This window comes from Macaca mulatta, chromosome 12 (genome assembly GCF_049350105.2).
Source record: "Macaca mulatta isolate MMU2019108-1 chromosome 12, T2T-MMU8v2.0, whole genome shotgun sequence".
Lineage (NCBI taxonomy): Eukaryota > Metazoa > Chordata > Mammalia > Primates > Cercopithecidae > Macaca > Macaca mulatta.
In genome coordinates this window covers 79,765,333-79,780,418 of record NC_133417.1, presented here as the reverse complement: position 1 = coordinate 79,780,418, position 15,086 = coordinate 79,765,333, and the positions used below count along the sequence as shown (strand labels likewise).

The 15,086-nt window shown below is 35.7% G+C and overlaps 1 protein-coding gene across 9 annotated transcripts in view; it reads left to right on the top strand.

Annotated features, from left to right (window-relative positions):
- The window catches only part of CHN1 (chimerin 1), a 199,665-nt gene that overhangs the window by 123,120 nt on the left and 61,459 nt on the right, over positions 1-15,086 (top strand). The window contains exon 1 of one of the 9 annotated variants that reach the window (XM_015110403.3): positions 260-337. The exons of the other annotated variants lie outside the window; for them this stretch is intronic. Within the exon in view, the coding sequence (XP_014965889.1) occupies positions 329-337 (9 nt within the window). The 5' untranslated portion in view covers positions 260-328. Of the gene's footprint in view, positions 1-259; positions 338-15,086 lie in introns of those variants that run through there. 9 annotated transcript variants of the gene reach the window in all.

The window sequence follows — 15,086 nt, the reverse complement described above, 5'->3', positions numbered from 1 at the left end:
AGAAGACCCTTGTAGCTCCAGGAGTCATGGTTCCCTATGTATTCTAGCAACTTTCTGTGCTGAATTCCCTGGATTGTTTTGTGCTGGTGGACAGCAATAGCTACTGAGAGTGAAACTGCTGGCGCTGGGAAGTATCTCTCCGCGGCAGTACATAATTAAGAATCATTTTTAAAATTATTCTTTGCTTTAAACCGCATGCATCTTAAATCTAGCTGGCTTAAAATCTACTCACTCAAAAATAGATTTATTTTATTTACAGGTGTCATCCAACAGGACAGGGTTGATGACCTGTTCAACAGCTTGAAACATTGATTCCCTGTCACAATGGATGACATTTGTAAGTAAAGACAATCATGTTTAATTGATTTAAAGTATCTATTGACACAAGTATGGTTTAATAAATATTTAATGGGCCCTTAATAGCTAAAACCCCTCTTGTTCATGAATTCTTTACCTCAGAGGCCAAAAGTGTTGGCTTTGCAGGAATTAGCATGCTGTTGTGGAAAGATACTAGTGTTGGAATTAAGAGCTATGTTCTAGTTCTACAAGAATGAATTTTATATGTCACTTTGGGCAAACTGCTTTACTTTTCTGAGACTGTATTTCCCTAGCTTTATGGGAGGGCTTTGGACTAGGTGGTCTCCAAGATGTGGTTCTTTTAGTCTGTGATCCTTTAAGGAGTGTAGGTATTGTAGAAGAAAGACAACATCGTACCAAAAGGAATACCTGATGGGGTCCTGAGAGGTGAGGTCTGTTTTTAGCTTATTCACCAACTAATTGTGTGACCTTGGGACAGTCACCTCACCTGTCTGGATTTCAGTTTCTTTGTATGAGATAAGGTATTTTCTACAAAACATTAATTACACAGGATTTTAATAAATACTGCAAAAAGGGTTCTATGCTCAAATAGGTTTGATGAAAATTTCAGTTTTTTTAAAAGTCTGATCCTTTCTGTAGGCCTTCTCTGCGTTATGCATGACCTAATGTGATTATGACTCTCTAAGAATGCTCTCATACTTATTTGATCACCCTGCCGTTACTAAGAACATTTTTGAAAAATAATGTTTCATGAAACCCACTTTGGGAAATTTTGAGCCAGCTAATCTCCTAAGGTCTTTCTTTGTTTTAAAATAGAAAGATGAGAATTCCAAGTGTTTTTATTTTTTTGTTGCAATCCTAAAGGTGTAAGTTGTGCATCTGAGCTTTTGGGAAAGGCTGGCAGGATGGTTTCATGGCCGTGAAGGTTTTTACCATGAGGAGTGAATCCTGAAGATTCTTACTTGTCCCTAGGATCTGGTAGCCTGTTGTGAGGGAAAAATATTTTTTTCCAAGTGATAGCTATGTCATTTTCCTCATTAACTATTTAAGTTACTTCCTCAGCTTGAAATATCGATTGGAAAACACTGAAACAGATAAAAATATTTAATCATGAAATTGCAGCATCTTGAGAAGCCAGACTTTCTTCCCTTCTAAAATGGCTTAATTTAGTAGTCCAGACTGGCCAAGAACCCAACTTTTATTAGTTACTTCTTTTTATTTATCTTGGAACTGTATTTGAATAGTTTGGTATTCCAAGTGGTGAATACAATATGTTTATGTCAACAGATACTGGACCAATGGCTGAATGCAATAGTTTTTATGATAATTTTACACTTAATAATTTTAATTCCCCCAAGCCATGCTTTCAAAATGTCTCATATAATTGTTAATAATATAAACTATCAAACATGATATAATTTACATTTCAGAAGCCATACTGTGAGCCAGATCTCTGAATCTAGGCAGAATGTCCTTACTTTGGGATTTTGTTATCTAAGATCTAAACCTGTCCCACACATGTGTAAGGGTGCCTGCGATGTCAAGGGTGTACAAAATGAATTTTTTTATTTTATGGAACTTTGACACACTACATAACCTATGTGTGTTCTGTGTATTTTTTTCTTCCCCTCTAAGCTTAGAATGAATGCAATGCTTGATACATTGTCATATTAATTTATTTTTAAGGAATTTCTTTAACATTTAAGTTCCATTTTTGAAGAATTCTTTTGCGATCACCAGACTGTGTGTTGTATTAAAAAGCCTTGTGAAATTTTAAGTTGAAATGTAAGTGGGGTCCTTGCCCAAAACTACCATAACTACTTGAATTCTTTGGATATCTCCACAAAATGCTAGGAGTCTTTGTTCCCTGCAATAGCAAAAGGGGCATGGTCAGTCTGCTTTGTTGATTGACTTAGTCTCTTACAAAGCAAGTCTTCTAAATGTTTTTACTTTGCTTCAAATATATATATAGGCCGTTACCTGTATCCATGTAATCTCAGTGTACAAATCAGCAGTAAGGTGATACTTAATCACGAATAAAAGTAACAATACCAGAGGAGTGCATGGCACAAAGAAGTTTGCAGAAAACTGTTGATTTCTTGATTTTGTACCTTCCCAGTCTTTTGGGCCTTTTTTGTCATTCCTTGTTCATGCTCAAGCTGTGCTCCTCTTTTTGTTCTTCTCCCTCTTAACCCTGCCTTTTAAAATCCACTTCTCGCTGTCCCCCAAATTTACATGCTCTAGTCTCCAATGTGGCTTGTTCAAGGTTAAGATCAGTTGTTCTGGGATGAACAGGCTCTTAGAGATTGCCAGTTGTGCCCAGGGTTACTGATTTGCATTAAAAAGCCAGTTTAGTAATTTATGAGAGAGACTATAGTTTCTGCACAGAACTTCTCATAGTGCATTTATCCTCTCTAAACAGCCTCCTTCAGAAATTAAGTTAAATGTTTAAAAAGTATATATTAGTCTGTGTGGTCTTGAACAAGTCCTTAACCTCCCCAAGTCTCAACTTGCCCCAGTCTCTAAAATGGGGATTATAGATACCATTACACTGGTGGGCAGGAGTGTTGCAAGGATTTTATAATGTGGCCTTCCTAGTAAATGTGAAGCATTGCATGAAGAATTATTGCTTTCTGGGATCAGAGTAGTTCCCAACCAGGTGCCCATTCCTTAGTCTTAGTACTATCCCCCTAGCTTTTGCTAGGAATAGCATGTTCAGATTTCTCTTTAAGATTCATCTTTTGAGTGCTTGAACTGCCCTTTAAGTTCACAAGATTGTTATCTTGTATTAGGAGCAAAGGGCTCCTAATTGCTTTAGCAAGAAAGCAGAGTTTCTCTTTTAATAATATGGTGATAGCTCTATCTCTGCTTAGGAAACATATGCCTTTGTCCAATAATTCTCTAATGACTTTTAAGGCCAAAATATATTATTTTCCTGTGATATTTGCATTTTAGTATTGAACAGTATTTTAACTCTCCTTTCCCCGAACATAATACAAGTCAAACTTTCTGCTGCTATGCCTGTCAGTGAACTTTTATTAAACCTGCACTCCATGTTGAGCCCATTACAATCTTTCAGATTTTCTGTAAGTCTGTTTAATATCTTTATATTTCATTTTCTTTAAATAGTCTTTCATGAGCCATCTACACAAATAATTTCTTCTTGATATTCAGACATTATGTTGGATCCTTTTTTATTTGAGACAGGGTCTCACTTTATCACCCAGACTGGAGTGTGGTGGCACAAACATGGCTCACTGCAGCCTTGACCTCTTGGGCTCAAGCTGTCCTCCTGCCTTAGCCTCCTGAATAGCTGGGACTCCAGGCCATGCATTACCATAGCTGGCTAATTTTTGCATATGTTGTAGAGACCAGGTTTCTCCATGTTGCCCAAGCTGGTCTCAAACTCGTTGAGCTCAAGTGATCTACCCACCTCAGCCTCCCGAAGTGCTGAGATTACAGACGTGAGCCACAGTGCCTGGCCTTATGTTGGAATTTAAACAAGTTAAGAACAAGGCAGGAATATTATCTCTATCTCTTCTTCAGTCTCCTGAACTAACTTATCTCCTATCAAAATTAATTGCACTTAATTCAACATTTATTGTATGCCTCCCATTTGCAAGGAACCAGGCTAGGCTCTGGAGGAAATAAAAGATGTTTAAGATTTAAGCCCTATCTCAAAGAACTTACATTTTCATGTTTTGTTATTTCTACCTATTTAATAACACTTAGGCATCTTGAAAGCAGGAGGCAAGCTGCCTTTATCATCTCTATATTATCACAGGCATTAAATAAATATTAAGTTGGACTCACTTTGATTTGAGTTTGCCATTATCATAGCCCAGCAGACCACAGAAAACACTTTTGTAGATAAGAAAACTGATTTTTCAGAATCATGAATAAGAAATTAATATGAGATTCTGGCATTCCACCCCAGTTTCAAGGCTTTCGTCCTCCAGTATTGTTTCATTTGTGACTCGACACCTTGAGTTTTGTTTGAACAGTTGTTGACTAACTAAATAAATGACTTTTTAAAAATGAGTTCAGCCAAATCCAAGGTCCTAATAGAAATCAGTCCTGAGACTGAGAAAGAAAAACAGTCATTCAATTTGATTTGCTACTATATATTTTTCCCTTAAAGAATTCGGAATCCTTAGAATGTCCTTGGGAGGTGGAGAGGGTCATTCTTCATTCTGTGGTTAAAGCATCAGAGGTAGAAAACAATTGTCTTTTGTGACATGAAATAATTTGTGAGGGTGGTGGCTAGATGCTCCTCTTCAGGGATATGTTCAAAGCAGCTAAGATGGTAAGTGGCCAAGCTCATGGCTGTCAGTTGTATATTGGGACCATGTATACCTTAACAGAGAATCCCATGCTGTAATGATTAAAGAAAACTCAAATGGGGCCCAGGAAATTATTTGTGTTAATCTCATCCATCCTTCCATCTTATCACCCACAGAAAAGATTAGTAATTGAAGGCCAGTAGGGAAAACCAGATGGAAAGAGGAAGATGGAAGATAAACATCAGTTTCCCAGTTCCAAAGAACCAGGCCAACAGAAGACCAAATTGTAATTTTCCAAGCCAGCTGCAGTTTTGGAAGGTTTCTGTATCTGGGCCAACTAAACAAAATCACTTAAATTACTGATTTGAGGGTTAGAAAAGAAAGCAATTCGAACACAACTGCTATTTCAAAGTCTTTATTTTGGTGAGGAAATAATCATTGGTGGCAAAATCTTCATTCATCTAACTTTTCAAAAGGAATCAACTCTGGTAGCTTATAGAAGAGTATCACCGTTTGGGGTACAAAGCAAGATGAGACTATCAAGCAGTTAATCTGGTCTTGGCCACGTTGCTCACTAACTTTGTGGGCAGTTCTAAAAGAATCTGCTTTCCAGTTGTAAATCCTCACATTAGACCACATGCTCCGGATCTGTAATTTTCATCTTAAGCGTTTTGCTCCATCGTATTTTCCTTTTTTGTTTGGAATCATTTCTCTTTTCCCCTAATATTTGTACCTCTCAGAGATTGGAAAACAATAGCCATACCTCTGAGCCTTTACTTAAGTTATGAAAACGCTTGTTTTTATATGGCCTCATAAATTAGTCCCTAACTCTTTGGGGGCCTCTTTCAAATCACTACAACTGGTCAGAAATGCTTAACCATAACATTATATTGCAATAACTGGATTCTTTCAACAGGAAATTATAGGCAGCTATAATGGCTACTAATCTTATCCTTGTCTTTATGTCCCTTTTAAAGTATGCTGCATTATTTTCACTGTGGTTTGTCAGTAACTTGAAGGAATCAACCTTCATTTCGTTAGCTTCTAACACCATTCAGTCAACATTCACTAAATGCTGTAGGTTTGCTGATGGCTTCATTTACATTCTTAAATTTTACATCTCATCCAGTGTAAACATTTTCCTTGATAATATCTACATTACTTCATCTTGTACTTATTTATTAACAATGTTTAGTAGAAGATCATCTTTATGGTAAAATTTCCCTCCAAAACAGGGGTTTTATGCAAGCTGCAGATTGTTTAGCACCTTCTAAAGAGATTTTACACCCCTCTTCCTTTCACCCACTCAACAGGAAAGGATCTCTGTTCTGGGTATAGTTTGCTTATTAACTTTAGAATGGCTTTGGGCTGCCGCCTAAGTTCATAGTGAGAAAAAGAGCTATAGTCCTCATCCCTTGAGAAAGTTCTGTTTTTCTTTATAATGTGGAAACTCTACAAATGACCCTGTATCTCCATGTTTCTAAGAATTTTTAAAAAGTCAACTTTTTAAGGTATAATTTACATGCAGTAAAATGTGCACAGTTCCATGTACAGTTTGATGAGTTTTGACAACTATATGCACCTGTATAACCAACCTTACAGCCAAACTCCAGAAAGTTCCCTCATGCCTTCTTATAGAAAAATTTTAAATTGTTGACATAACAGGTGACATCTTATTTTTAGTTTCTTATATTTGAAGTACTCCTTTCTTTGTTTTTCCTCTTTTTATTTATTGTAAGCATATCATCTAATTATCTTTAATATCTACCTTCCTTAACTCCGATTTTGGAATGTAAAATTTCTCAGGTCATTTTTCTTAGGGAAATATGAGCAACGAAGGAATTAGAGGTGTATAGTAGTGATTACAAGGCAGTATAACTTGTTGAATCTTTCTGTCTTATCATTAGGGAGTCTTCACCTTTTAATCAGTAATAAATGCTTCAATAAATTTGAGTACACCAATGAGGGAGGATACCTGGGTGCAGGGAGGAAGAGCCTCTCTGCTCTGTTGGGATCTTCGACCTGAGCCAGAGTCATTCAGCCAGCCCTCCTTTAATCATTGGCTATACCTTTGCTCTTCCTTTCTGGCCTGAACAGGTCTCCCAGAAGGTGATACTCATGATCACAGTTGATGGGAAAGTAGAGCACCCCCTACTCTCTGAGTGTGAACTGTACCTCATGGTACCAGGTACCACAGTGAGAAAAACTATCATTTCTGCATTTCCCTCTCCCAGTCTTACTCAAATGGGAAAATTATGGCAGTTGTATGATTTCAGAGTTTCCTATGGAACACCACTACAACATTTAGATTTCTCTCCTTATACTCCTTGAAACTATGTAGGTGCAGCCCACTCAACTGCCCTGTAGAATGGAGTTCTCCTTTACTGAGTCCCAGGTGAAGAATGACATTCTCTTGTGTAACAGCCTCCTATGGGTAGATTGTGGGTTGTATAAAATTCCTAGAGAAATGATTATAACTTTTCTTCTGTTACCTTTAGGAAAACTTATTGGAATGTAATTGTTTGAGGAATGTTAATATAGGCAGAACCTTGACTTCATTCTAATTTCTTTAAAAAAGATTAAATCATTTGCATATTAGTTTTAGTAACTGATTTCAATGCACCTTTACTGGAGTAGGCCCTCCGGTGATCTGGAATTGTTCTCTAAGGAAGCAGCCATTAGGAGCTCAACAATCTCTTCTTGTGACCTACCTTTAGAATTCTGCGTGGTTTGTTGGCCACATTCTAGATGTGTAGTGTTTCTTAAGGCTGGGAGCACCAGGAATCGTATTGCAGAGCGGAGGGCACCAGAGTACCAAAGTAGTAGAAAATTGTAGAAATATTTCATTTGCACTGACTAACTCATCATGTTATGCCAACAAGTATAGGTGATATTTGTGAGCAAGTCCAATCATATTATCTAATATATCTAATTAATAAATTTAAGATATTTTTCCAAGTTTTAAAGAAATATAAGCTCTTTATAAAAAAATTGGAAAGATATGAAAAACAGAGAAAGAAGGAAGGGGCTTACTTATAGCTCCACCATTCAAAGACAACTTTATGTTAACGTTTTGATGAATTTCCTTTCAGTCTGCCTATGCATAGATTAATGTACACTTTTATATTTTAATTTTAAGTAACTCATGTTTATTGCTTACAAAAATAATAAAACTATGAGAAACAATAAGAATATATAAATTACCCCAGATTACACCATTGACAGAAATATAACTAATAATATTCTGCTGTTTATCCTTCCAGAGTTGTGGGGCAAGGAATCTTTCTTCTATATAAACTACTTTGTAATTTGCTTTATTGACCATTAGGCTATGAACAATCTTTCCATGTGAATATACATATATATTTCTGCTTTATGTTTTAAATGCCTGTATAATATTCCTTTATATGCAGGAATTTAGTCCCTTACTTTTTTTTTATTCATTCATTATTTAAATATTCATTATGTAATTAACAAGACCATCATGGCTCTGTTCATGAAGTTAATTTTTGTCATTCACACCCAGAATACAAAAAAAGAAACTTAAATATTATTTACATCATTTTTAAAGATGAGGAAATGAGTAGAGAGAGAGAGAGACTCTTTTTGCCAGGACATTTTGTTCTTTAGTGATTGGTAATCAGTACTCTTTTTCCCTGTGCTCTCTATGTTTAATAATAAATCTTCCTTAAGTAATCTTTTTTTTTTTTTTTTTTTTTGAGACAGTCTCTCTCTGTTACCTGTGCTGGAGTGCAGTTTGACGCAATCTCAGCTCACTGCAACCTCTATCTCCTGGGTTCAGGTGATTCTCATGTCTCAGCCTCCCGAGTAGCTGGGACTACAGGCGTGCACCACCACAGTCAGCTAATTTTTTGTATTTTTAGTAGAGATGGAGTTTCACCATGTGGCCCAGACTGGTCTCCAACTCCTGAGTTCAACTGATCCGCCTGCCTCGGCCTCCCAAAGTGCTGGGATTACAGGCATGAGCCACTGTGCCTGGTCCTTAAGTAATCTTTAAAAAAAAAGAAAAATTAAGTAAAAAAAAAAAGTTGTCATTTTAACAGTCTTTGTAAGTTTAGAATTTTGTTTACTCTTGTAAAATGGCTTTTTCATGTATTTCCAGAATATTTAATGCTCTAAAAATCAGCATTTATTTATAAATAAGGATAACTAATAAAAATTTAAATTTATAAATTAATTTCCTTTGGAGATAATTAAAAACTTGTGCAAATTGTTTTTCTTGAAATAGTCTGTATCTTTAAAATTATAAAACTTCTATATGAGAGAAACATTTTTCTGAGTTTGCTGAATATAGAAAGTTTGTACATTAGCTTCATATGTAATCATAGTCAAGCTTGTCTACACTTTAGAGTTGCCCAGTTCTAAATTCACAAAGTATTTTGAGAGGAAAGGATTTCCATAATTTCCATCTGCAGCATGCATAGAGGGGCTTAGCTGAAATTGTTATTTAAACCAGAACTATTTTGCTATCTTGTGGCTATAACATTCTAATTACCACGTATTTCAACGTGAATAGTGAATTCCCTTTGTCCCCTTACAGATAAAGCCCCCCCCAAAATGCCTTTCCCTAACTAATGAATATGAAAATGCTTTTTTTTTGGAAGCAGTGTTACTGCAAAGGGATGGGTTTTTCTATATTTTGTTTTTAAAAATCATACCGACATTGATTATAAATGTTTTTAATATTGCATCACTTTTGATTTTGTACAAAAATATTTTAAACTTTTAAACTAATTTATTTTTCTTTAGAACAAGGTACTTCAATAGTAATGGATCTTTAATGTTTTATCTGGTGTTAAGACTCCTAAAAGAATTTCTATATCCTGTATGCTAAGTGTTTGGTCATAGCTTGGAGTGATCCACAGTATCTGGTTCTTTTTCTGCTATTCTTTTCCTCCCTTAATTTCCTAACTTTTTGAGATTTGTTTTTCATAAAGATCCACCTTTACTCTTTAAACAGAAACACTTCAAAAGCAGCTTTATTACATGTTATGTCCTATTTATCCAGCAGTTCCCTCACACACAGAAAATAACCAACTTTTTAATTGGGCTTCTACTTGGAAGAAGAGATCTGGATCCTAGTCTGTCACTTTAGCTAATGATTTTTGCTTTAAGCATGTCTTAATAACCTCTCTGGGTCTCAGTAGTAAAATGAAGGACTCAGCTTCATAGATGACCACAAGGTCCCTTCTAACTGCCATAATTTTCTACCCATATGTTCTTTTCGTTAACCCTTAAGAGGTTTTTCCGATTAAAGATTCTGTACTTCTGACAACTTACTCCAAGAGGTAGAATAGGCTGAACATATACATGTTTAAGTATAGACATGAATACTTAAATGTGCTACTGACTAGGATTATAAATCTTTGAGCCAATCAAACCATTCCCTTTGGCCTTAAGAAATTGAAAGTCTCTTCTAGCTCCCTACTGTACTTTTCTAAGAATTGTAAAGCTTAGAATTATAACAGAAATAACTAACATTTATTGAGCATGGTGTATCAGAAGCTGTGCGAAGTACTTCACCAGGTTATCTCCTTTAATCTTTAATGCAATCTTTTAGGGATAGGTATTAACGTGGAGATCTTTGGGGGTGATAGATTTATGGTGAGTTATCAAGATATTCTTAGGGGCTGTCTTAATAGTGCATCCTCTATTTTTGGGAATGAAATCATAGAGAACAGCCAGACCCTTCCACACAATGCCCCTTAGTATCACTGTAGAGACTTACTGTTGGACTGAATCAACACTAAGTAGATCACTATCTTTTGAGTAGTTAGGTTACCAAAAGGGAGTAGTACCTCTAGAGCTGCCCAAAGGAAGTTGAAGCATGGTTCAGACAGATCATTAAAGAATGTCACTCTAGAATTGCATCTCTTATGTTCAGTTTTTTAAATAAACTCTTACCAAATGTGAAGGAACGAAGATTCCAATTCATTGAATAAGAAAACCTATGATATCGAATTTTAAATATAGAAAAATAAAATATCATTTCTTAAAGTGTAGCTTAGTTCTCTCTTAGTTGCTTATGTCAAATGCTGTCCTCTCTTCATTAAGTATCACACAGATGTACAGATTCAGATAGTCTTGTTCCTTTCATACAATAAACAAATAAATACAACATACAACAACAATAAATAAATAAGAAAGGATTTAGACTTAGTAGTTGTGTAAATTTACACATAAGTGTGCACTAATTCAACAAGTGAATTTTATTTTATTTTTATTTATTTATTTAGAGACAGGGTCTCCATCTGTCAACCCAGGCTGGACTACAGTTGTGTGATCATGGCTCACTGTAGCCTCAAGAACTCCTGGGCTAAAGCAATCCTCCCGCCTGAGCCTCTAAAGTACTAGGACTACAGGCATGCGCCACCATGCCTAGCTAATTTTTTTTGTAGCGATGGGATTTTGCCATATTGCCCAGGCTGGTCTCGAACTTCTGGGCTCAAGCGGTCTGCCCGCATCGCCTCCCAAAGTGCTGGGATTATAGGCATGAGCCACTGTGCCCAGCCAGAACATGTGAATTTTAAATAGCAGTATAAGGATAGATACAGGTAAACTTTTAAATTTTTTAAATAATTGAGCCATATTAAATGATTAACCTAATTTATTTGCATATTAATGAAATCTGATAACTAAGATGTATAATATAATGCATATTGCATTTATTATATTTTAGATAAGTCAGCTTACATTTACATCTTCAACAGTTGACTTAAACTCAGTTTGACAGTTTCAGGTTTTCATCGTTTCAGTCTTCAAGGTGCTTATTAGCATTTCATTGTCATAGTTGAAGCATACCTAGCTCTTTGAAACTGACAAAAGACCTCTGAGTTGACAGTTACCTCCCAAATAAACAAGATTTTTAAGACAGTTGAAGTGCTTTCCAAATAAATACTCTAGAGTCTGTATGTAACACTTACTCTAGAGAGTTTATTATTATTTAGAAGTTAAAAAAAGGAAAAGAAAACAGAAACAAACAAAAACCCTCTCAGATCTTTAACACAGTTTGTCAGTTTATCATTTTCTATGTTACCTCTCAGAAGAAGAGAAATCAATAACACTGAAGGATTAGCATTTCATAACTATAAAAGAAAAAAATTAAAGATGGTCTTACTAATGACAGTACTTATGAAAAATAAGTAGAATAAAACTTTAAATTTGGGGGAAGTTCTGAAACATGCAATGATAAATAATTTTTTATTAAGGTGCTAAGTCAGATCAACGTTCTCACCAATGAAGCTTTCTATAAAATGGAGATGTCTGCAGAAATTTTGATTCAGTATAATCAACATGGAGCCTAAACATCTGTATTAGTATATTTATCTTTCTATGTACACATCTATATCACATGTGTGATTCTGTTGCTCAGTAGAATTTACAACTAATAGATTAGATATGTGATTCTGAAGCTTTTTGGAGTTAGGACCCCTTTACACTTTAAAAATTACAGAAGACTTTAAAGAGCTTTTGTTTATGTGGGTTATATCTATTGATGTTTACTATATGGGAAATTAAAATAGATTGTATAAAATATCTTTAAGAAATAAAAATTACATGTTAGCAATATTATTAAATAACCAATTTTTGAAACAAAAAAATTTAGAAGAGTGGCAGTGTTTTACATTTCTGTGAATCTCTTTAATTAATGGCTTAATTTTAAGGAAATGAAACTGGGTTCTCATAAATGCTTCTGTATTCAGTCTGTGGTGATAGATTGTTTTGGTTGAAGTATATGAAGAAAATCTGGCCACACATAAACATGCAGTTGGAAAAGAGAGGAGTATTTTAATAGCCTTTTCAGATAATTGTGATATTCCTCGTTGATACCATGCCAAAACTAGACAAGTGGTAATTTATTAAAGGTTACTTGTAATGTGGAGTCTGAAACTTTATTAATAGCCATTTTTTTACTCTGTTACACTGAAACCCATTGGTCTATTGAACTTTGGATCTTTCAACTGTGCATGATTTTGAAACATCATGCATTGGTCACTTGGAAAATATTGGTTCACTGAGTTATGTAGGTCTTCCAAATGTTGACATATTTTATACAATATAAAAAAGTCACATTTGTTAATATTCAGAAAACTCACTTAAGTAGCTGGAAGCTGTCAAGTTTAGGGTGGCAGATACAGATTTTCCAAAATTCTAATTTTACCTGAAAGTTTTAATGTTATCATTGACTGTCAGTTGTTTTCCTTGAGGTAGCCAAAGCACTTCATTCATTTTATAGAAAATGCCAGACACCTGGCGGGGCTCGTTGACTCAAGGCTGTAATCCCAGCACTTTGAGAGGCCAAGGCAGGGGAATCACGAGGTCAGGAGATCGAGACCGCCCTGGCTAACATGGTGAAACCCCGTCTCCACTAAAAATACAAAAAATTAGCCGGGCATGGTTGCAGGCAGCTGTAGTCCCAGCTACTCCGGAGGCTGAGGCAGAAGAATCGCGTGAACCCAGGAGGCGGAGCTTGCAGTGAGCTGAGATCACGCCACTGCACTCCAGCCTGGGCGACAGAACGAGACTCCGTCTCAAAAAAAAAAAAAATGCCAAACACCCAAGTCTGAACAACCAAAATTTGTTTTACACTTTCTTTCAAGTAAAAAATGGTACTTCTGTGGAGAAAGGTGCTAGCTTAGCTTACTACTAAAACAAAGAATACTTTTCCTCAAGACAACCAGCTCTAAAGGGAACCCAGAAATACCTTTTATATTATGTGATGTGAACCTAACTTTCTCTTTTGGAGAGGTTTTCAAATGTGGAAGTGTAAAACTCTAAATTTAATGTAAGCTACAGGAGAAGAGACAATGAAAACAAACAAAAAGCCTACAGTAACTAATTTAATATGCTATTGTTCATTAAAAACAGTATCGTGGCCGGGCGCGGTGGCTCACGCCAGTAATTCCAACACTTTGGGAGGCCGAGGTGGGTGGATCACTAGGTCAGGAGATTGAGACCATCCTGGCTAACATGGTAAAACCCTGTCTCTACTTAAATACAAAAATTAGCCAGGCGTGGTGGCACGCACCTGCAGTCCCAGCTACTCGGGAGGCTGACACAAGAGAATTGCTTGAACCCAGGAGGTGGAGGTTGCCGTGAGCCAAGATTGCGCCACTGCACTCCAGCCTGGCAACAGAGCAAGACTCCGTCTCAAAAAAAAAAAAAAAAAAGTATCATTGGTATAACATAATGTATTAAATTCTATACCTAGTATCTCAAAGACCCTGAAAAATGAAACCAACAAAGAAACATTATTCAACTGAGGACATGGTTTGATATTTTGATAGTGAAAACATAACAAAAGCATATGCTTTAAGAACCTTTCTACAGCTGATCCTGCAGGAGGAGATATTTTAGGCAAGTTTTTTTTAAAACAACATACTTCTTATTTTCATGTCTCTATTATTAAGACATGCATTTTAAAATAATGAAAATAACTTCATTTTGCAATTTTATAGCAAGTTATGGGTTTGAGTTCATAGAAGGAAAAGTGATCAGACTTTAGGCTTAAGAATGGTAGATACTGCCTAAATTCCCTTTTCCTTCTAATATTTTCTTGGAATTTATTGCAGAGGGTTTTTATTTATCCAAAATTTTCATGGCACTTTACATTATTCCTCCAGTAATAGTTGTTTTAGCTGCAGATTAGTTTAGCTGCAGATTAGTTTAAACCACAATGTAATAGCTGCAGATTAGTTTAAACCACAATGATTCAACAACCTGTGGAATAGAAAACTACAGTTCATGAATCCTAAACATCCTCCTTATTTCAGGTGGCATGTTCTCTCAGCAAAACAAATGTTTTCAATTCAGTGTCTCCTTTAGTCAGTTATGTTGCTAAGATACCTATGTTATCAAAATTTTCTCTCTAACATGTTTTTAGTTCATATTCTGCATATATTTTGACTGCCAAATGAAGAAACATTATTTAAAATGCCACTCTTCTTAGCACCTCTGACCTGCCATTACTTTTTGAATAACCTAGATAAAAGACAAAAGGTTTATACATTTCTTTGTATTAAATCTATTCTGACCGCATAAGGGCAGGAGACTGAAATCATTCAGACAGGCACTCATCTATGAGTCTGAAGAATTCAGTGAGGCTTACGAATGTGCCATGAATTTTGCTCATTCTTTTAACATTTATTTAGCATCTACTTTGTCCCAAGTCTTGTGTTAGGCTATAAGACTGATGCTAATGATGATAACAATATCAACATCGCATCACCACATAGTCTTTGAGAGTTTTGAGAGCTCTCTGCATGCTGGGTACTAAAAATATATGCCTTATGTATATTCCATACATCCTACCTATATTATCTCATCTCATCCTTCCAGTCCCCATGAAGTATAGGTACTGTCTTCATTCCAGTTTTCCAAATAAAGAAACTGAGACTTACCTAAGATCCCATAACTAGTAAATGGAGCTAAGATTTTTTTACAGATAGTCTTTACTCAAGAGCC